Source organism: Theropithecus gelada, chromosome 8 (genome assembly GCF_003255815.1).
Source record: "Theropithecus gelada isolate Dixy chromosome 8, Tgel_1.0, whole genome shotgun sequence".
In the NCBI taxonomy this organism is placed as follows: Eukaryota; Metazoa; Chordata; class Mammalia; order Primates; family Cercopithecidae; genus Theropithecus; species Theropithecus gelada.
The window spans coordinates 9,763,003-9,784,079 of record NC_037676.1 but is presented as its reverse complement, the minus strand read 5'-3'; the positions used below and the strand labels follow the sequence as shown (position 1 = coordinate 9,784,079).

Below are 21,077 nucleotides of genomic sequence, written 5' to 3'. Positions count from 1 at the left end.
TGGTTTCTCCATGTCGGTCAGGCTGGTCTCGAACTCCCGACCTCAGGTGATCTGCCCACCTCGGCCTCCCAAAGTGCTGGGATTACAGGCTTGAGCCACTGCCCCCCGCCCACACATTGCATTTTTTAAATAAAAGCGAGACCCTGCTGTTCTTTTTCTGTTTCTCTGTATACACGGTTTTTACTTTTCACAAAAGACCCTGACATTACACAAGTCAGCTTTTTTCATGAGTAGTATATCATGGCACCTTCCCATGGCTCTAATGTTAATTTTTTCCAGTGAACCTGACAGCCTGTTATAGAACTTAAGGAGCACACCCTTGTCCAGGAGCCAGAAGGCCCCATTTACCGTGTGACTTTGGATAAGCCATTAACGTCTCCTGAAAACAATTATCAAGAGACAGTAACAATTTTATCTTTGCTATAGGACTCACAGAGTTACTACAAGAAGATGCACTTTGTGTTTATATATGTTTTTATATATATGTTTATATATATAACGGGATGTTTGGGGGGTGTGTGCTTGTGTGTGTGGTCAGTTATATCAAATCCCTTCTAGGAAAACATGAGGGATGTTAATAAGGTAAAAAGTAAGCGAGACATTGGAATATACGATTTGATTGATTTTATTCTGACTAAACTGTAAAGCAGTGAGTGTGTCATTGTTAGGCCTCGTTTCTTCAGAGGAAAAGGTGCCCACTGATGCCCAGAGGGAGCTTGGAGGAGCTCAGAAGGCGGCCGTCCCTGCCTCCTCCCCAGAAGCCTGCTTAGAGTGGAAGTCCTGGTTTTTCTGTTTGTTTGTTTTTTGTTTTTGAAGCTTTTACACATTGGATCCTGTTAAAAAGTTATCTTGACACTTGTTCAGGACGTTAAGAAAGACTTTCTTCCAGGGCCACAGGGAGGGATTCTTGCCCTGGGGGAGAGAAACCGGGCTCAGTACAGCCGGAAAGTGGGAGTGAGACCAGGGAGCAGGGTAGGGTGGATGGGAAATTACTCAGAGAGACAGTGGGTGGCGGGGTTCACACCGAGCCTCCCCGGCAGGGTTCCGGCTGAAGGCAGGCTGGGGCCGTCAGACATCCCTGGGGATGGAGGGGTGAGGAGCCCATCTGCTGTCAAGGGAGGGGCTTGAGCTTGGCTGAGCTGGTGGGATTCTTACTCTTGAGGGCCCACCGAGCATGGGGACTGGTTCAGAAGAGGGTTCCAATGGGTTGTCTCCGGTTTCGTGAGGGAGGGCGTCTCTGTCCCCTCCAGCCTGGTGTTTAGTGAGGGAGGGCGTCTCTGTCCCCATCCAGCTTGGTGTTTAGTGAGGGAGGGCGTCTCTGTCCCCTCCAGCCCGGTTTCGTGAGGGAGGGCGTCTCTGTCCCCGTCCAGCCCAGTGTTTAGTGAGGGAGGGTGTCTCTGTCCCTGACCAGCTCAGTGTTTAGTGAGGGAGGGCGTCTCTGTCCCCTCCAGCCTGGTGTTTAGTGAGGGAAGGCGTCTCTGTCCCTGTCCCCCCTGGTGTTTAGTGAGGGAGGGCGTCTCTGTCCCCTCCAGCCCGGTGTTTAGTGAGGGAGGGCGTCTCTGTCCCCTCTAGCCTGGTGTTTAGTGAGGGAGGGCGTCTCTGTCCCCTCTAGCCCAGTGTTTAGTGAGGGAAGGCGTCTCTGTCCCCATCCAGCTTGGTGTTTAGTGAGGGAGGGCGTCTCTGTCCCCATCCAGCCTGGTGTTTAGTGAGGGAGGGCGTCTCTGTCCCCGTCCAGCCCAGTGTTTAGTGAGGGAGGGCGTCTCCGTCCCCGTCCAGCCTGGTGTTTAGTAAGAGACTAGTCTTTGTCCCCTCCAGCCTGGCGGAAAGTCTGGCTCCTGCCCTGTGCCCTCGCCCAGCATCCTCACCAACTCTTCCTCTTCCTGCCTTCCCTTCCTCCTGTTTCTGATTCTGCCTGGGGCCGTGGCTTGAGCCAGTTCTTCCTGATGCTCGCCCCGGTGGCCTGAGCATGGCGTCTGCCCGGTGGTGCCCTCCCTGAGTCGGGGGTCCGCCAGCTCCTCTGGGTGAGGCTCCCTCCTGCCCCTTCTTCCAAGGAGCCTGCATGAGGCCTGCGGCCTTTCTCCTGCTGGAACTGTCCACCCGCTGCAGATTCACTAGAGTTGGTTGTTGAAAGGCGATAGTTGAGATTGAAATTTGCAGGGCATCCTGCCTCATTTCCCCAGATAAATCCGCGTTTCTCTAGGAAAGCTCTCCCTCTGGCAGGCTCCTCGGCCCTGCTCACAGAGAGCCTGCTCTGTGCCTGGTGCTGTCCTGGAGGCTCGGGAGGATTCAGGGGTCAAGACCCGGATACCGCCTTCCAGGTCCCACTCTCTGGCATCAGGAGGCAATTGTGAGTGAAGGACAGAGCCAGCCACAGCAGCAGCGCTGGGCACGGGGAGGGGCTGCGGCCCGTTGTGGTGTGAAATAGATGCCAGGTGGACCTTCATGGAGATGTCACGTGAGCAAGGCTTGAAGGCCAGTAGAGGACCCAGAGCTGTGGAGTGGGTGGGCCCCTGGCACAGAGGCTCTGAGAGGTGCATCAGGGGTCCCGGGCTAGAGGGTTGGCAGGGGACAAGCTGTCACAGGCATAGCCAGTGGCCCTGCAGATCAGGGGACCCCGTGGGCCATTGTAAGGACATTGGTTTTGCTGGAGGGAGGCAGGGAGACCCCAGAGGGCTGAGGGGAGAAGGAAGGATGTGACCTTCACCTTGAGAGGATCACTCTGACTGCAGACAGGCTGCAGGGCCTGGCAGGCGTGGTGGGGAGCCCTGGCCAGAATCCAGGAAGGACCACAGGCCTGGGAGCAGGAGGGCACAGGGCAGCGGGAAGAAGCGGGTGCTCTGGGCAGATTTTGAGGGTAGAGCCAGCAGGATTTGCTGCTGGGCTCGACTGGACATTAGTGAAGAGAGGGGTCCAAGTATTCTCAGAGCTGTGGCTGTCACAGCGGGGTGAGCCCTGGCGTGGGCAGGGGAGTTAGGCACAGGCTGCACGGGATGCCTCACCCAGCAACCTCTCCAAGTTTTTCAGGGAGAAACTTTCTCTCTTTGGATTTCCAAAAGTTGTGGGAGTTTTAATAGACCGTAGGCCGTCGTGTCTGGCAAGAGACCATCTGCCTTCATTTCAGACAGCTCGTGGATGTGTGCGGCTGTCTGCTTTCTACCCTGTGTGTGCTGTGGTGACTGTTTAGGGGTAAGTAGGTCGGTCTGAGTTCCAGATCAGCTTGTTCCCAAGCTGTGTTCCGATAATCGTTTTAAAAAGAAAATAACGATATTCCTTTCTCAAGAACGAAAAATGTCACATTGACTCTGGTGTTGGCAACATTCAAACTTTACCTTGGGAACCGTATGGGCTTTGAACGGAATGGACTCATTTGTGAGCTAAAGTTGTTTAATCCGTCCCGGGAACACCATGACTCCATGATCCCCAAATATAGGTCTCCTCTGACGGACTTGGATTTTGCCTGAATATGCAAATATTTGGGAAACTTGGGAAAAGGAAATTTCCAAGACCAACTTTTCTCTCAGTATTCTTGGTCCTGGGAAGCTCCAAACAAATGAAATGTTAATATGCTTCAGGAAAAGAGCAATGAGATAAGCCCACAAATTACAGCTTGTCTCAGCTATTCATTCCAAACTGCTGAGCCGCCGGTCATCGGATCTGTGGCCATTTTCAGGGGCGGAATGTGTTGGCACCCACGTCTTCATTGGCTCAGGAATGAGCTTTTCCATCTGTGAGATGAGTAACATTTATTCCTATGAATATTCTTTGGCCGCTGTAAGCTGAATTCTTCAAGTGCCGAAAAAGCAGCTCCCCCTTGGCACTATTTGATTTTAAATTTGTAATTGGCAATGTTTTATACGCGCGCAAGATTTTCTCATGGGACTCAGGATGTGAGCCCTCATTCTTCAAAGAATATGATGTTCTTATATTTTTATAAAAATATTTATAATAGAACAATCTCTCTGGTTTTCCATAAGTAACAGGCTCACTCCCCACTCACTCCTTGCTGAATTATTTTAGGGTGAAACACTTCTTGTACTTTATTTGTAGAGTTTGCTATTTAAATTTTGATTTAATTAAATTACAAATCCAGTGTCATCACCGCTAACAATGTGAGAACATCAGGCCCATGAGAATTGATATGGCACTTAACCTCATGTCTGCTCATCTTCAAGACAGGACAGAACCACTTCTCCCAGGGGGGTGTTTTGGGGGCCTTTAAACAGAGACTCTGGGATGGCAAAGGGCCCCACGGACGTTTATATAAATTGAGACCAGAGAAGACTCTCTCCGTCTATTCTGGGAACCTGTCCGAACAGAAAATAAAACCCTTGCCTCTCCCTCACTTGCTTGCAAGTTCTCACAGCATGAAGCAAAGGCTGGAATTAGACTGAGGGTGAGCCGAGTGCTTGTGTGGGGCCTCAGGAAGGGAAGGAAGACTGGGGTCCTTTGGGAACTGCCCATGGACCAAAGCTGTGATTTGCCTCCAAATCCCGAGTGGACAAAGGCTAAACTGAGGAAGTCTCCACCTGAGAGTGGCTGACCTTCCTCCCGGGTCTGCTCCGTCCTCCGCCCAGGCCCCCTGTTTCCCGGCCTCGGGGCAGCCAGGGGGCAAACCCGCCAAACCCCGTTTCACCCTTACCTCCCTCCCAGGGCAGGTCTGTGCGTTTGTTTATAATCTACATAGGGACCTGTGTTCCAACACACATCACACAGCATGAAACAAGGAAGAAAGAGAAATAGAAAAGGGTGAGATAGCGGGGACCATAAACAGAAGGCCTAACTCACCCGTGCCCACCCTGGGGGTGACTGCAAGCTCCTTAGCGGGGCACACCCTGGATGGACTGGGGCCACCGCCATCGTCAGTGGGTCGGGATCTTTGCTTGGGTGATGGGTTTCCTTACAGAAGGAAGGAGAGCGCTGTCTTCAGAATCAATTCTCTTCGGAATCCATGCTCACGAGCCCAAGTGTTTTGCAGTCAGTCGCTGCGGATGGCGAAGTGGATGGAGGGCTTCTTCCCCAGTGGCTGCTGCCTCTGAGCACCAAGCGCTAATTGGTGATTTGATGAGCTAATCAGTGCTAATGCGTGAGGCTGCACTCCCCTGGGATCTTAATGCCTTAAGTCAATTGAAAAACAAGCTCCCTGCCCTGGGAGAGGCTGCTGGCCTGGGAGACACATCCCCCTCCTCCTCCTCCTCTCCTGGCACCAGTGATCCTATTTCCTCCATTCTAAGACAAGCTTTATCCCGTTCCTGGGCCCCTCCCAGCTATCCCCTGCCAAGGAGCTGTGAAACAGCAATTTGTGGCAGTTCTCAAAAGACTTGGAAATTGGGCTGCTATATAGGACTATAAGGGCAAGGAGGGATTTCCGTGGAGGAGAGGCCAGAAGGAATCATCTTTGAACTTTTGGATCAGGAATTCAGCTACTGTCTCTTAATTACTGATACGTAAGATGAACATTACATGATGAAACTACAAAGTGTTTGCAAATACATTGTTTTATTTAATCACCAAAGTCAACCTAGTAAGCTGTGGGTGCTCAATACATGTACTCTAGAAGTCTAAAACACCCTCGATGTGTTTCTTGGAAAGTCAATAGATAAGAATGATTGGGCTGGTCTCGTGAAGGCACCGATTTGGAAGGAGAATTTGAGGCTGGCAGCTGCTGGTGTGTAAGAACTTTGGCAGGCTGGGCATGGTGGCTCATGCCTGTAATCCCAGTGCTTTGGGAGGTCGAGGCAGGTGAATCACGAGGTCAGGAGTTTGAGACCAGCCTGGCCAACATGGTGAAACCCCGTCTCTACTAAAAATACAAAAAATTAGCTGGGTGTGGTGGCACGCACCTGTAATCCCAGCTACTCGGGAGGCTGAGGCAGGAGAATTGCTTGAACCTGGGAAGCGGAGATTGCATTGAGCCAAGATCGCGCCACTGCACTTCAGCCCTGGCGACAGAGTGAGACTCCGTCTCAGAAAAAAGAGCCTCAGTAACTATTTGTGCCCTGAGTTTTTTTATTTCTTCTTATTGCTCAATGTTTCTTCTTATTCTCTCTTCTTCTTATTGCCTCATATTGAAAAAAATCCTGAATCCCAGACAAGTAGTTGCAAGTGAAAACATTTTTACCTTGACATCTCAGAATATTATCCGATTACACAGAGGTGGTAGGAGAAGCTCTGCCCAAGGCCCCGGTACCTGTGAGTTAAGTGACTGCGTGAGGTTCAAGTTGGGCTTCGATGCCTGACCGGTGTGTGATGTGCTGAGTCTACACTGACACCACAGTTTAAAAACGGCTAAAACACACGGAAGAAGGAATGTGCAGCACACAGGGGAGTTTTGAGTTGAGAGCCGTGGGGCGCAGCGTGAATGCCGTCGATGTTACGTAACAGGCAGCAGCAGGGTTTTTGAGGGGACTGGCTGGAGCCCCGTCCATGCAGCCCATACTCCCGTTCCTCGAGGACAAGGGTGGGTCAAGACATTCACCCCTCCTCACTCAGGAACTGGTCATGATGGTGACCTGCTGGGCTTGGGGACAGCCTGTGCCCTTGTCCAGCCAGGTCACGTCCCATGAGTCCTGCCCTGGTCCAGCAGGGTCACGTCCGGCGGTTCCTGCATGGGAACTGCCCGTGCACCTGCTCTGTGCTTCTCTGGTTTAATGGCTCCCTCCTTGCGAGTCTGAGTCCACCTGGATTGTGCATTCGCAGGACAGGCTCCAGGTCAGCAGATTCTGATCAAGCAGATTTTTACAGACCGCCTTGCTCACTTCCATATACGCTGGCATTCGAATCCTTCCAGCAGTGCCTGTGGGAGGCTGTCGCCCTTGTTTCTCTCATCTGTTGTGTTATTGCTAGTGGGGGTGGGATTGTTGGAGAGGAAGGGTTAGGGCGAATCCCAAAAGAATATCTTTGGGTTTGGAGAATGCATTTATGAAAACATAACGGTTTTATTATTTAGAAGAAGTAACATGAGCACAAAACAAACAAACAAACAAAATGGAGAAATGCCCATGGGTTCCGCAGAGAAGCAGCTCCTCCTTCCACCCCGGAACCCAGTCCCAGGCATGTTCCGAGAGGCAGCGGCAGGTTGCGCTCCCTGTGGGAATGTGTATACGAGTATTATGTGTGAATTATATGGGTAGATCAGCACAGGTTGTTAACACTTAGCACTGGAGAAATCCTCTACTTATGGGATTTTTATGTGTTTTACACACACTGTTACTTTGCCCCGGAGACACGGCTGTACTTGCGGTGAATCTGGAAATTGCATAGCAGTGTAGCTTCTAATGAGTTCAGGCTGGCATTGTAGCTTTGCTGATGATTTTGTAGTTCGGCTTGTATTCCTCCAAGGTGAACTAGAAGGTAATGCTCTTGGTTTGAAGATCTACCCGGACCGGGCTCTGAGGTGTCCTCTGTCCCTTGAGCAGTGGCAGCCAGGGAGACCGGATGGCTTTCTCTGACATATTGAGGCTGGATTTGAACTTCAGGAGGAGGGGAAATAATTCTTGGTAATAGCACAGGTCTCAGACACGCTGTTTCCCTTTTGTTGGAGAAATGGAAATTTTTGGTCTAAGAAAATATGTTCAGCTCCTAGTGGAACAGAGAAGAAAATAAAATTACTGATGACTTTGCAGGAATGGATTTTGTCTCTGGAGGCACTGGCTTCTTGATGCATTTGAAAAGTCAGACTTGAGTAACTCTTGCTTTTCTCAAAAGTGGGGACTTTTTGTGTTGTTTCTTTTCCCAGATTAAGATTCTGCTCAGGTGTCCATGGCTTGGAAAGGAGCTGCCAGAAAGAATGCAATTTTGGAGTCACGTGGACCTTGTTAACCTAGCTTCTTAGCTGCCATGTTGCTTGCTCACCATCCTAGCGGGATAATGACGTCTATTTCAAGGCTACTTGAGGATGAACATGGAAATGCTGACGTAACGTGACCTGAAGAGGGCTTAGTGTTGAGTAAAAGCTCAGCTGATCTCAGCGCCTCTTCCTTACCCCCTCTTGTCTCCATTTCCTGGGGAAGCTGGTGGGAAGACAGTTCACAGCCAAGAGAAGAAGTTTTAGCTTTAGTGCCATGGATAAGGGGAAGCGGAAGACCCACCCCCACAGGGACTTGGGGTTTGTGAGCCTGGGGTCTCTGGCTATTCCTAAGTCATGTTTTTTTGTTTGTTTGTTTTTTCCCCAGGGGTAAACATACATCAGTGTCTCAGGTAGAGTCCAACTCAGACATTTCAATACACCCTTGAGTGGGTGATTCGTATCTGGGGATCCTATTACTTTGGGATTCTGGACGTAGCCTCTTATGAGCATGGGATCCTGCTGGGGAGCCAGGTCGGGCTGTAGAATCGGCTTTTGGAACAGGGAGCTTGTCACTTAGGAGTTAATCGGTCTCTGTTTGCACCTTGGAACCCTTTGTGTGTGCCAGGCACAAGCAGTGTTGAGGGCTTTGATGGGTTCTCAGCGGCTTGATTCCGGGATTCTCATCTCAGGGGTATTAAAGGGTGGGGAGCATCCCAGGTGCAGCTTCTCAATGCCTGCATGCACAGGTGGGGAGCATCCCGGGCGCAGTTCTTCAGTGCCGTGTGCACCAGGCGGAGACGCACAGCATCCCAGGTGCAGCTTCTCAATGCCCGTGTGCACCAGGCGGAGAGCATTCTGAGGGCAGCCCCTCAATGCCCCTGTGCACCAGGATCGCCTGGGAGAGTGGAGCAAAGCTCAAGCTCCGGGACTACCTTAGAACTGTCATGGGATGGATTGCCCACCTGGGAACAACTCCCTGCGTGGGAACAGCTCCCTCATGGAATGGACCCGCCGCCATGGTTCAGGGCCTCCCTGAAGCAGCGCTCTGCCTTCTTCTCTGGCAGCACCCTCGCTCCTACATGGAGCGGGTCCAAGGCTTTCCCCCACAGGCTCTGTATCATCCCATCGCGAGTGGTTCTGCTGGAGCTTGAGGTCGCGGGAGGCTGTCCACTGACAAGATGAAGCCTCACATTCTATAGAGGTAGTAAAAATGGACCAGAATGGAATAGAGACTTCTCCTTGAGAATGAACAAAGGATTTTCAGGAGTGCCAGTACCATTTTATTCTGAAGGCCAAAGCTGCACCATCGTCTGGGATCAGGCCTTCATCTGTGTCTATAATTAATACCGAGTTGCTGCCTCACCTTTCCAAGGACAGAGCTGGCATTGTTCTTGTACAAATCACTCATGAACAAATAACCCACGCCATGTGATTTGCTTTCGAGGAATGCTTTTGTGCAATCCGGGTCACTGACTTTTACAGGACGGTCCCGCAGACTTTCTCTCGCTTTTTCTCTCCAAGGGTAGACTTTGACGACACCGCGACGTACTCAGCAGTGGCCACCAATGCCCACGGACAGGTGTCCACCAACGCGGCGGTGGTGGTGAGAAGTGAGTGTCGGGTGGGCTTTCACGGAGCGCCTTCCTCCTGCTTTTCTCTTTCTTGCTGCGCTCACTTCACTGTCTTGCAGGGTTCCGGGGAGACGAGGAACCGTTCCGTTCGGTGGGACTCCCGATAGGATGTAAGTGGGTTTTCGTTTCCTTTCTGTGTGGTGAAATGTTTAGTGACATAGCAGACAATTTGAAAACATGGTTTCCTAAGGGCCAAACTTTTTTTTTTTTTTTTTTTTCTGGGACGGAGTCTCGCTCTGTCACCCAGGCTGGAGTGCAGTGGTGCCATCTCGGCTCACGGCAAGCCCTGCCTCCCGGGTTCACACCTAAGGGCCAACTCTTTTTTACAAAAATCATATTTCAGAAAACTCCTCCAAGTTTCTCCTGACTGGTGTTAGCGTGCTGACAATTTGTTCCCACGTCATTCTATGGCTAGGTGGTATTTTTAGACTGGTGAAAACATCGCTTGGAGAGACTACATTTTTGAATTGGAAAAAAAGAGACACATTCAAATTCTTGACCTGAATGCATCCCGTTGCTGTTTTGTGTTTAAGGAGAGGTGGTGTTTTTTGTTTTTTTTTTTCCTCCAAAAGTCTCTTGGTCCTTGTAACAAAAAACTTCAGGTCAAAATGAGGGCAGTGCAGCAGGCTTTGGCCCAGAAACCCGCCCCAGGCCTGGGACCTGCCGTGGCCCTGTAATGAGGCGAAGCCGTCTCTGGCCCTGGGCTGGCTTCACCTTCGCAGTCCCGTGGTGCTGGGTGACCCATGCTGGGTGAGGTGAGGAGGTCCCCATGAGGGCATCTGAGAATTGGGACATGATGGATGCACTTTCAATGCAGCTTGTTTATGGCTTGGGAGTGAGTTTTAGAATTGGCCTGAACTTCCCAGGAAGGAACCGTACATTCCGATGGAAGCACTGATTTTACTGTAATGCAAGGCTTAGATGCTCCGGGCCACGTGCTGGGAGTGGAGAGTTGACCAAAGTGATGATGGAGGGTGGAGCCTCCTGGCAGCTGCTGGACACTGTGGGCGTGGCCTCCGCTTGCTATTTCTGTGTGACTTTTATTGCTGGGCTACATTCAACACTCGGTGAGCCTCCAAGACCACCAAAGGGCAGGCAGGGACCAGGCCAAGGTGAGCCTGGGGAGGCCGGGAGATCTGGGCGTCTGTGTGCAGTTCTGGCCCTCAGGACACCACGGAGTCTGTGTGGAGAGGAGCCCCAGGCACTGATGAGCTGGGCAGGTCCTGGCGGTCACCTGGTCCCATCCCGGGGTTTCTCCTACCTAGGAACATTTTATCTTCCTAAACAAGAACCGTGGTGCAGTTACAGCATAGATCACCATGTAAGAATGCTCGTGTGTTCACCACCCGTGTTTGACGGGGGAAATATCTTGCTATTTTTGCTTCACTTGTTTTTCATCAAAGTCCAATTTGCATAACACAACATTAGCCATTGTACAGTGTACCATTCAGGGTAGCTTCAATTGTTTTCCAAGAGCTGAAACAATCACAGATGATGAAAGCACCCAATGCTGCTCCTGTCCGTCTCCCACACCGTCCTGGCATTTGCAGTGGCTTTTAAAATTTTTTATTTTTATTTATTTATTTATTTTTGAGACAGGGTCTCACTCTGTCACCCAGGCTGGAGTGCAGTGGTGCAATCTTGGCTCACTGCAGCCTTGATCTCCCTGGCTCAAGGAATCAACCTCCCAAGTAGCTGGGACTACAGGCGTGTGTCACCAAACCTGGCTCATTTGTTTTTTTTTTGTATTTTGTAGAGATGCAGTTTCACCAGGTTGCCCATGTTGGTCTTAAACTACTGGGCTCAAGTGATCCTCCTGCCTTGGCCTCCCAAATTGCTGGGATTATAGGCATGAGCCACCGTACCCGGCCTGCAGTTATTGTTTAAACTTCCCTACATGCATATATCTGTAAATCATACAGGTTTTTTTGGTTTTAAAAATTCAGTATAGATTTTTTCCTGACACGTATGTACTCCCCCTACCACACATATTTTTGAAATTTAACCAGGCTGACACTTCTGGATCTAGTTGCTTCATTTGGGTGAACTCTAAACTCTATGGATGCAAACACCACCGTTTGTTTTGAAGAGGAGGCAGCCGTGGCCTCCAAGTCCATGTGACTTGCCAGAAGCCACAGTCTGGGGCTGAGGTTGGACTTAAACCTTTAGTCTTCACACACGATCAGGTTCTCAGCCCTGCCTCTAACGACACCACAAGGTCGACTTTGTGACATTTAATTCTTCAGCAGTGGCTTGTCTCAGCTCTGGCTGCTGGAACAACACGCCATGGCCGGGGCAGTTTACGAACAATAAGCACTTATCCTCTCTGTTCTGGAGGCAGAAGTCTGACACTCAGCAGGCGTAGCTTCTGGTGAGAACCCTCCTCCTGAGTTGCTGACGGCACCTGCTCACGGTGTCCTCACGTGGACGGGAGGAAGGTCTGGCCTCTTCCTCCTCTTCCAACAGCGCTCATCCCCGCCCTGGGGCCCAGCTCTCATCATCTCATCCCACCCTCATTGCCTTCCAAAGGCCTCACTTCCTCACACCGTCCCACTGAAGGTCAGGGATTCAACCCTAGAATTTGGGACACAGATATTCCATCTGGAGCACAGACCTGGCTGGGGTGTTCCATGCTGTGGGGCGGTGACAAAGACATGTTTTTGTGGTGACGGCCTGAGCGTGTCTGCTTTCAAAGATGCTCTCTGCCCTTCGGCCCTGAAAGCCTCCATCGTTTCTGTGCAGTGCCCCTGTCATCAGTGATTCCGTATACGCACTTCGACGTCCAGTTTTTGGAGAAGTTTGGGGTCACCTTCAGGAGGGAAGGCGAGACGGTCACTCTCAAGTGCACCATGCTGGTGACGCCGGACCTGAAGCGGGTGCAGCCGCGAGCCGAGTGGTACCGTGATGGTGAGTAGGACACAGCCCAGATCTGGGCACACGCCAGGAGGATTTGGGTTGAAATATCCTTTAAATGTGGGTGTCAATGTGGCTTTTGTCTCTACCACTGGGTCAGCTCCAGACAGCCGAACAAACTGAGGGACTGTAGAGAACTTGGCGGCCCACCGTTGACTTTGAACAGAAACCTCAAATCTAGAGCAGCCACTTAGAGACCGATCGCTCGTATGACGACAGACAGAATGATCTCGTGCTATTGAGATTGAGTTTAATGCACATTACTGCATGGAAGGGGCTGGTTAGCAGCTTGAGTACTATCTCTAGACAGAAATGCTACCTTAGTCCTATTGCGATTCTTTTCTTCCTTCCAGTCCAGTCATTTTGTTTTTAGAGTTTGGTGATGCGGAGGGTCTATGCTGGGTTCTTTGGAGATGTGACAGTAGCCCCACGCCCCTGTGATTCCCTATGGGCATGAGGAAGCTGGTTAGGGCAGTGGCCACCCAGCAGAGAAGCAGGGAGCCCCCAGGTGAACGCAGCTTACCTGAGGACAAAGCTGGCGGCCGCTCGCAGCATGTTCCACCTTTACCCACTCAAGTGGCAGCCCGTGCTCTGGGCTGTGGGGTGGCAGCCCGTGTTCTGGGCTGTGGCTGCTCCATTCATGTATGTGCTTCCATGAAGTACAGCTGTTGGGATTTTACCAGGTTGAGGCTCTGCCTTCCGTGGTGTGCAGCTCCACTGTCCTGTCCTGCTGAGGCGACGCTGGTGTCCTCGGGCTTTCTTTCCCTGCTGGGGTGATTTCAGATGCAAACCTTCCATGTAAACGCTTTTTCTTTCAGATGTGCTGGTGAAAGAGTCTAAGTGGACGAAGATGTTCTTTGGAGAAGGCCAGGCCTCCCTGTCCTTCAGCCACCTGCACAAGGACGACGAGGGCCTGTACACCCTGCGCATTGTGTCTCGGGGCGGCGTCAGTGACCACAGCGCCTTCCTGTTTGTCAGAGGTGTGGCAGGGTTGTCAGGGTTCAGACCTTGTGTGTGCCCGGGGAGGGGAGGCGGCCCTGGGAGGAGTGAGGCACTGGGAAAAGGAGTCAGGAAGGTGTGAGACCACTTTGATCCTTAGAGACCTCCGTGTGGCACCGACTTTCCCTCGGTGCACGGGCACACCAGGCGCTTCCTGCCGATGAGCAGACAGAGGAATCAGGACACAATCCAGAATAGACCAGAATCGTCATTCGTTCATATACTCATGAGCATTTGACAAATGGCTCCCAAGAGTAAGTGCACCAGATTTACTGATTCTCAGGGAAGGTAGCCCGAGGACAAAGAGGGGCACAGTGTTGGAGTCCCAGGGAAGAGCTTCCTTCCTCTCCTGCCAGCGACTCACTCCCTCTGGACTTTGGCTTAAGAGAAACAGACGTGAGGATGACAGCCAGTGCTGTGACCTCCACCAACCGCTTTAACGAAACTTGTGCTTAAGACGTTTGTGGCCGGGCGCTGTGGCTCACGCCTGTAATTCCAGCACTTTGGGAGGCCAAGACGGGCGAATCACGAGGTCAGGAGATCGAGACCATCCTGGCTAACATGGTGAAACCCTGTCTCTACTAAAAATACAAAAAAATGAGCCGGGCGTGGTGGCAGCTCCTGTAGTCCCAGCTACTCGGGAGGCTGAGGCAGGAGAATGGCGGGAACCCGGGAGGCGGAGCTTGCAGTGAGCTGAGATCCGGCCACTCACTCCAGCCTGGGCCACAGAGCGAGACTCCGTCTCAAAAAAAAAAAAAAAAAAAAAAAAAAAAAAAAGACGTTTGTGGCCACAACAGCCATCACCACTGGAGGCTTTATGTCAGGCAGTGTGCTGGGGTCCTACACGGATTTAGTCTTCACGACAGACTCACTATGGAGGCTTCACTCATTCCATTTTATGAAAAGAAAGACAAAATTTGTGATATACATGTATATATTTATAAAATGCCTATTGTATACATCCTATAGGTGTGCATGTATGTGTCTGTACTTACGTAAACATCCGTGTATACATAAGCTAGAATTCTTACAATAACAGCAAAAGGAAATACTGTTCTCCGTTTTCCAGATGAATCTGTTGAGGCTCAGAGGCAGGAGAGATGTCTGTAGGCTGGGGAAGCTGGGATTTAAATATTGTTGGAGCCTGAGCTCCTGCTATACAGTTGTAGTGTTTTCATGTGACTGAGAAGGAGGGGCCACCTACCCCCCAACCCTTTTTTTTTGTTTCATTTTGCTTTTGAGACGGATTCTCACTCTGTCGCCTGGGCTGGAGTGCAGTGGTGCGATCTCAGCTCACTGCAAACTCCGCCTCCCGGGTTCAAGCCATTCTCCTGCCTCAGCCTCCCGAGCAGCTGGGACTACAGGTGCCCGCCACCGTGCCCTGATTATTTTTTGTATTTTTATTATTTATTTATTCGTTTATTTTTTGAGACGGAGTCCTTGTTGCCCAGGCTGGAGTGCAATGGCGCTATCTTGACTCACTGAAACCTCTGCCTCCTGGGTTCAAGCGATTCTCCTGCTTCAGCCTCCTGAGCAGCTGGGACTACAGGCGTGTACCACCATGCCAGGATAATTTTTGTATTTTTAGTAGAGACGGGATTTCACCATGTTGGTCAGGCTGGTCTCGAACTCTTGACCATAAGTGATCAGCCCCGCCTTGGCCTTCCAAGCGTTGGGATGACAGGCATGAACCACCCTGCCTGGCCTCACCTACATTTTTATCAGTGTCTATTTCACTCCCCTCCCGCTTCTGCCCTGGGCAGCATCTCGGCAGCCTCTGGGTTTAGGGGCAGCCTCCTTGCTGAGGCACAGCTGACCTACAAGGAAGGCATTGGAGCGTTCCTGCGCCATGTGGCTGCTGCTCCTCTCCGGGTCCCCGGGCTCCTGGCTCCATCCTGATCAGCCGGGTGTCCTTACCTGCTGCCCAGGTTCTCACCTTCCCACCTGCCTCCAGCTCCAGGGGGGTGCAAGATGCATCTGTACATCGTCATGATTATTTTTTCCATTGCATCCATTAGATCAGAGCTTAAAGAAAGGACTGTATCATTAAAGAATATTTCATCTGAAAAGAAATAGAAGAAATATCGACCAAACGTATCTCACCCTCCTTACTTCCCACACGATAGCCTAAGCTTGCAAGTCTGTGAGGTTAGACACTCCCACCACGTTTCACTGCTATTATTAGGTGGGCGTTAAATGTCCCTTCCATCCTCTGCATGTGCCTGCTGCTATGACGCTCCACGCCATAAAAAGGCAATACATGCAACATGGTTCAAATTGCCTTGCTCACTCAGCAACAACAATGGGAAGAAATTAAGGCGAGGGTGGGGAGTTTAACCATTTTCAATCGCTTTCTGAGGCTTTTGAATGCGAGAGGAAACTACTTGGCTCAATGTCAGGAAATTCTCAGCTTTTAATACCCTGAGGATATGTGAGCAGGAAACTGGATAGTGCTTACACTGCTAAGGATGCGTCACAGGACAGCCATGGCTACTGAATAAATACATAGTTCAGATAAGAGGGTTAACATTCTGTGTGTTAACTTTCTAAGTTGCTCTGTTGGTTTTCATGCAGCTGTAATTAAACCTAATTGCAACATGGTCATCAATAGACTGAGAAATGAATGATACAATATTGTCCCAAACATTGGCTCAAAATTGGCCCAAAGAGTAAATCACCCAATTTCCTAAGGATTTTGAAATAGAAGAGTATCTCAGGTGATATTTCTCAGGTGTTAGAAATGCTGAATTGTTGTCACTGTTTCATCCACACTTTTCTGGCCACGTGCCGTTATGCAACATAGCAGCACCAAGAGAAGATGAACCGAATTCGGGATCTAACGACAAAAATTTGTAGACTTAAGTGTTTTATCGAGGATTCTATGTTTTGAAACTTTTTAATTCATAAAGAATTTTATATTTCTTGTCACCAATTTCCACCAGAGTAAGAAATATTCTAGTACTTGGAACTTGAGGATTAAACAGTGGATCAAATCAAGGGGATAGAATTGGAGCTTGGAGGAGCTGTAAATAGGCTTTGCAGTGACCCCAGCCTTTAAATGACAGCTGTGTGCCTTTTCTCTCCCTGCCCCAAGATGCTGACCCACTGGTCACAGGGGCCCCTGGCGCACCCATGGACTTGCAGTGCCACGATGCCAACCGAGACTACGTCATCGTGACCTGGAAGCCGCCCAACACCACCACCGAGAGCCCCGTCATGGGCTATTTTGTGGACCGGTGAGTGTCTTCTGCATGGAATCTTACCATGGACGATATATTGAGAAATCTTTCTCAACACAGGTTGACGTTCCCATTTTTTGATTGGCTCTAGGTCCATGGCTAATTGGTCGTATAAGGTCCTGTTTAGGCAATTGGTAAAGACGGCCAAGTGGGCTGAGCCCAGCGTAACCACACTGGGTTTCTTTTTGTTGAAAGTGGGGCCTCATTTGCCTGTTGCACAGTAACCAATTGCCAGTAACCAATCGCACCAATGTCTTCAGGCTTGCTCTGAGCCTCGTGCTGTGCTTCTGTTGAGGTACGGGCTGTGCCTCATACTGGAGAGGGCCCTGGCTCTAGCAGAATTCAGGTTTGGAACTGTCCTTACCTCCTGAGAGACAAAGTGGTGTGAAGAATGCCAGCTCATTTCTACCGAAGTTCTTTCCTTTTCTCTTCTGAGGAATATGTGTTCTTCTTGTTTCCAAGGGAGAAATCTTGAGCTTTGAAATATTGGGTTTGTGTTTTAGTTGATAACTTACGTTTAGGTCATCATTGGAGCCAGTGGAGTTTGAACTCTTTGACTTCCCGTATTGGGGACAGCACTCGGAGGCTGGGAAGTATACTGAGCAGAGCCAGTGGGTTTACTGGATATGCAGTTTATGCCCTAAATACAAATTCCGGTTATTGGAGTAAATTCTAGTTGAGAAAATGAATTTAGAAATTAGACAGTATAAGAGGATGGTTCTGGCCAGGTACGTTGGCTCACGCCTGTAATCCCAGCACTTTGGGAGGCCAAGGCAGGTGGATCACGAGTTCAGGAGATCAAGACCATCCTGGCCAATATGGTGAAACCCTGTCTCTACTAAAAATACAAAAATTAGCTGGGTGTGGTGGTGTGTGCTTATAATCCCAGCTACTTAGGAGGCTGAGGCAGGAGAATCTCTTGAGCTGGGGAGGCGGAGGTTGCAGTGAGATGAGATTGAGCCACTGCACTCCAGCCTGGCGACAGAGTGAGACTCCTTCTCAAAAAAAAAAAAAAAAAAAAAAAAAAAGAGGATGGTTCCTGCTAGAAATGCAAAATTTTACATGTATATTAAACAGAAAAATAAGGTGATTAGCTCAGGAAAAAAAGAGGGAATTGGCTTAATTTTTTTTTACGTTGATTAAATTCTCTTCCAACAAAGCTACTTGTTTGGCTTAAACATTCCCCATCAAAGTAATATTTTGATGTGCTAGAGACAGTTCTGCAGGGACTGCTGTTCAGGGCTTACCTTGAATTAAGCAACAACAGCAAGAGAAACAAACCCTCAAAGTGATCTTCTTTTCTCCTGGGACAGCTGATAACTTCTCTGGCCATGTTGACACAAACCATTTCCTGCACTGTCTCAGTTAACAATCCGCATTCCTCCCCTTATTACAAAAAGAGCAAACGTGAACATCAAAGCAACCGAACGTTTTGGGAATGGGGGTGCATTTGGAAGTGGGGGGTGCAGCTACTCCTCTGTCCTTCCTTCAGGCTTACAACTTGCCAGCTGTTGCTTGAAGTTGAAGGTTTTCCCACCAGACTTTTGGTTTTGACCTTGTTGTTCTCTTTGGCTAAAACAGCCCATGACTTGTGGATCAGAGAGCTTTCATTGAAAGTGCTAGATCCTTAGCGGGAGAGCTGGTTCTTTCCCAGATGAAGGCACCACTCTGGGGTTGAAGTGCTCCCTCCCAAGACTGATTTTCTGAACTGGCTCTTTTCTCCTGGGGATTTAACATGAAGGTTTTTTTCTTACATTTTTCAACCTGTGAAAAATGGAGGTTAATCTTTCCTGTATTTCCAGGTTTCTGGTCAGGAATTAATATTTTCAAGAGACTTCTACATTCCACATGAGAAGCATCCTAGAAAGAAATGCCCTAATGTTATTCCAGGAGACTGGAAGCCAGCTTTCCCGGGGACCCGGGCTCTTGGTCCCACAGAGTAGGGCGGGAGCTGGAGGCAGAGCGGGCCTGAGCCTGTTTCCCCAGCCTGGGCCTCAGACAGGTCACGCTGCAGCTTAGGGGTGCCTTGACCATGTCACATAATTCGGAAAAAGAACTGTCCAGGATACGTCTAAAATAACTTTTTGAGGAGATTTTTGCCTAAATGTGTTTGATGACAGGAATTGATCTTCAACTATAAATTATTAAGATTCATGGGTATATATTACACATATAATAGATAATACATATTATATATATATTGAATTTTCTAAATAGCTCTGTCTTTTAAAGTTTACCTATACAAGACAATATTTTAGCAGCACAGATTTTACTGGCATGAGATATTTTCCTGTTATAATCGGTGTGTGCATATATGTATATGCCTATATATATTTAGTAGGTTGCCACATTTGTTATTCTCTGTTGTTTTTCTTTTATTAACTTGAAGATGTGAAGTAGGAACGAACAACTGGGTTCAGTGCAATGATGCACCAGTGAAAATCTGCAAATACCCGGTCACGGGGCTTTTTGAAGGAAGGTCTTACATATTCCGAGTGAGGGCGGTGAACAGTGCGGGCATCAGCCGCCCCTCCAGGGTCTCTGATGCGGTGGCCGCACTTGACCCCTTGGACCTCAGAAGGTTACAAGGTAAGCCGCTTACGCCTCAGTATCCACTGTGCCCAGGAAGCTTTGGCTGTTTTGTGTGTGATCTATTCTCTCTTTCCCTCCCAACTCGTTGCGAGCCGAGAGAACGCCCTGTGTGCAGAGTGTAGCACAGGCTGTTTCACTGTTCTCCAAAGTCTCTGCCAACATCACTGCAGGAATGGGAACAGGATGACATGTACACTCTAAAATGATTGTGCCTCACCTCCAGAAAGCTCTTTGCTGGAATCCAGTCAAATTGGCTCAGAATTAGACCTTTTTTTAAAATTCCATTGGTGATATAATTTCAACACATAATGACACTTAGAAGGCCATCCTATTTCTGAGTTTTAATTTTGCATGACACAGATTCCTCAAGGGGACTGGGCCCTTTGTTATGGTTCTAGGTGAGCCACTGTATTTTCCTTACCCACATGGTCCTTTGCATCCACCACCAAGAGCGGAGAAGTGCTGTTACCAGGACACTTCCAGAAACAGCTCGGATGCCCCCAGAGGACTCACAGGCTGTAGTCCTAATGCAGAGGAGATGCAGAGCTAGCACAGAATTAGGAAAGATGGGGGCTTTTTGGGAAACCTTCGCGTGTCAAATCAAGTGTCAACCTTTCTCTCCGCAGCCGTTCATTTGGAAGGAGAGAAGGAGATTGTCATTTATCAGGATGACCTTGAAGGTAAGTCAGTCCTCATCACTCCAGCTGCTCGTCCCCTGGGGATTTGGAGTTGTAATTAGAGATGGGAGAGATGGACAGAGAACGCCCCCTACTGGGCACAGCCTCTGCATGGAAAAATGAAAACTGCAGGTCAGGCCTGCAAGCCCTAAGAAAAAAACAAGACAGAGTGAGAGGGTGGGAGAAAGGGTGAAGGAGTAGTGAGTCTTAGACTCACCTTTCATTTGGGGTTTACAAAGGCATTCTTTCGGGGACTCGTAGAGAAGAAACCCAACTAAAGCTAAGACTTGGTTCCTGGATGACGTAAGATCCGTTCTCATGGATTGCGTTGTGAAATCGATTTCATTTTACATTTTCTAAGCAAAAATTTTGTTCCTGACATTTTAACTGAAATGGATTGAGTCTTTCCTGCCAAAGGGTGTTCTTGGTCCTTATTTATATTGGATTTTGTGGACATTTCTTCTCCCTGATATTCCTTTTAAAGAGCTTTAGAAAGAATGATGTGTTAAGGAGAATCCAACATTATTAACCATAAATCAAAAGATTTTAATTGGACTTATAACTAGAGTTCGTGGAGTGCCATGGGTGAAAACTTAAAAAGAAAGATTTCGAATTAGTTTGGAGCCACTGGCTAAGAAGCGGTGATTTTGAGCTGCTCTTTAAAATCACAGCCGTGCTCTCTCTCCCAGAGCTGCGGTCTCAAAAACGTTTTCTGGATCGGTTTTCTACGTCTGAAGCAGATAGGTCCCCACCTAGTATCCACACATGGCATTTTCTGCCACACGAAGATTTTTCTCCAGGATCTCAAAACAAACGTATGTCCCAATGTGTCCCATGAGGGACACAAACTTCCAGAAGAAGACCTTAAGAGTTCTGGTCAAGCCAAGGTAACCTTTGAGCCTTAGTCAAACCCTCTGGCTCCAGAAGGACCTAGAACTCAGGACAGACACTCCATACGTAAGGAATGAAAGTGAGGGCTTTGGGGAGGGCAACTTCTTGCAGCTTCCTGGGCATCTGGTTTTTTGACTCAGCCTAGTATTCTGTCTCATGCATGGTAAACCCTCTCCATTTTGCGGATGATTAAAACATGGATATTTGAATGATGTTTCAAATGGCTCCAAATTCTTTTGGAAGAGAAGGCATGCTTGAGGCTGACCAGCCTGTGTAGAATGAGGTCTGGTCCTGGCCTGCAGGAGGAACAGTCAGCCCAGGCTGTGTAGAATGAGGTCTGGTTCTGGCC

The 21,077-nt window shown here is 49.3% G+C and overlaps 1 protein-coding gene across 1 annotated transcript in view; it reads left to right on the top strand.

Annotated features, from left to right (window-relative positions):
• Positions 1–21,077, top strand: part of MYOM2 (myomesin 2) — a 100,670-nt gene that overhangs the window by 14,357 nt on the left and 65,236 nt on the right. The window contains exons 7-13 of the mRNA XM_025393958.1: positions 9,308–9,396; positions 9,477–9,527; positions 12,160–12,324; positions 13,149–13,310; positions 16,424–16,565; positions 18,958–19,157; positions 19,787–19,840. Of these exons, the coding sequence (XP_025249743.1) occupies positions 9,308–9,396; positions 9,477–9,527; positions 12,160–12,324; positions 13,149–13,310; positions 16,424–16,565; positions 18,958–19,157; positions 19,787–19,840 (863 nt within the window). The remainder of the gene's footprint in view (positions 1–9,307; positions 9,397–9,476; positions 9,528–12,159; positions 12,325–13,148; positions 13,311–16,423; positions 16,566–18,957; positions 19,158–19,786; positions 19,841–21,077) is intronic.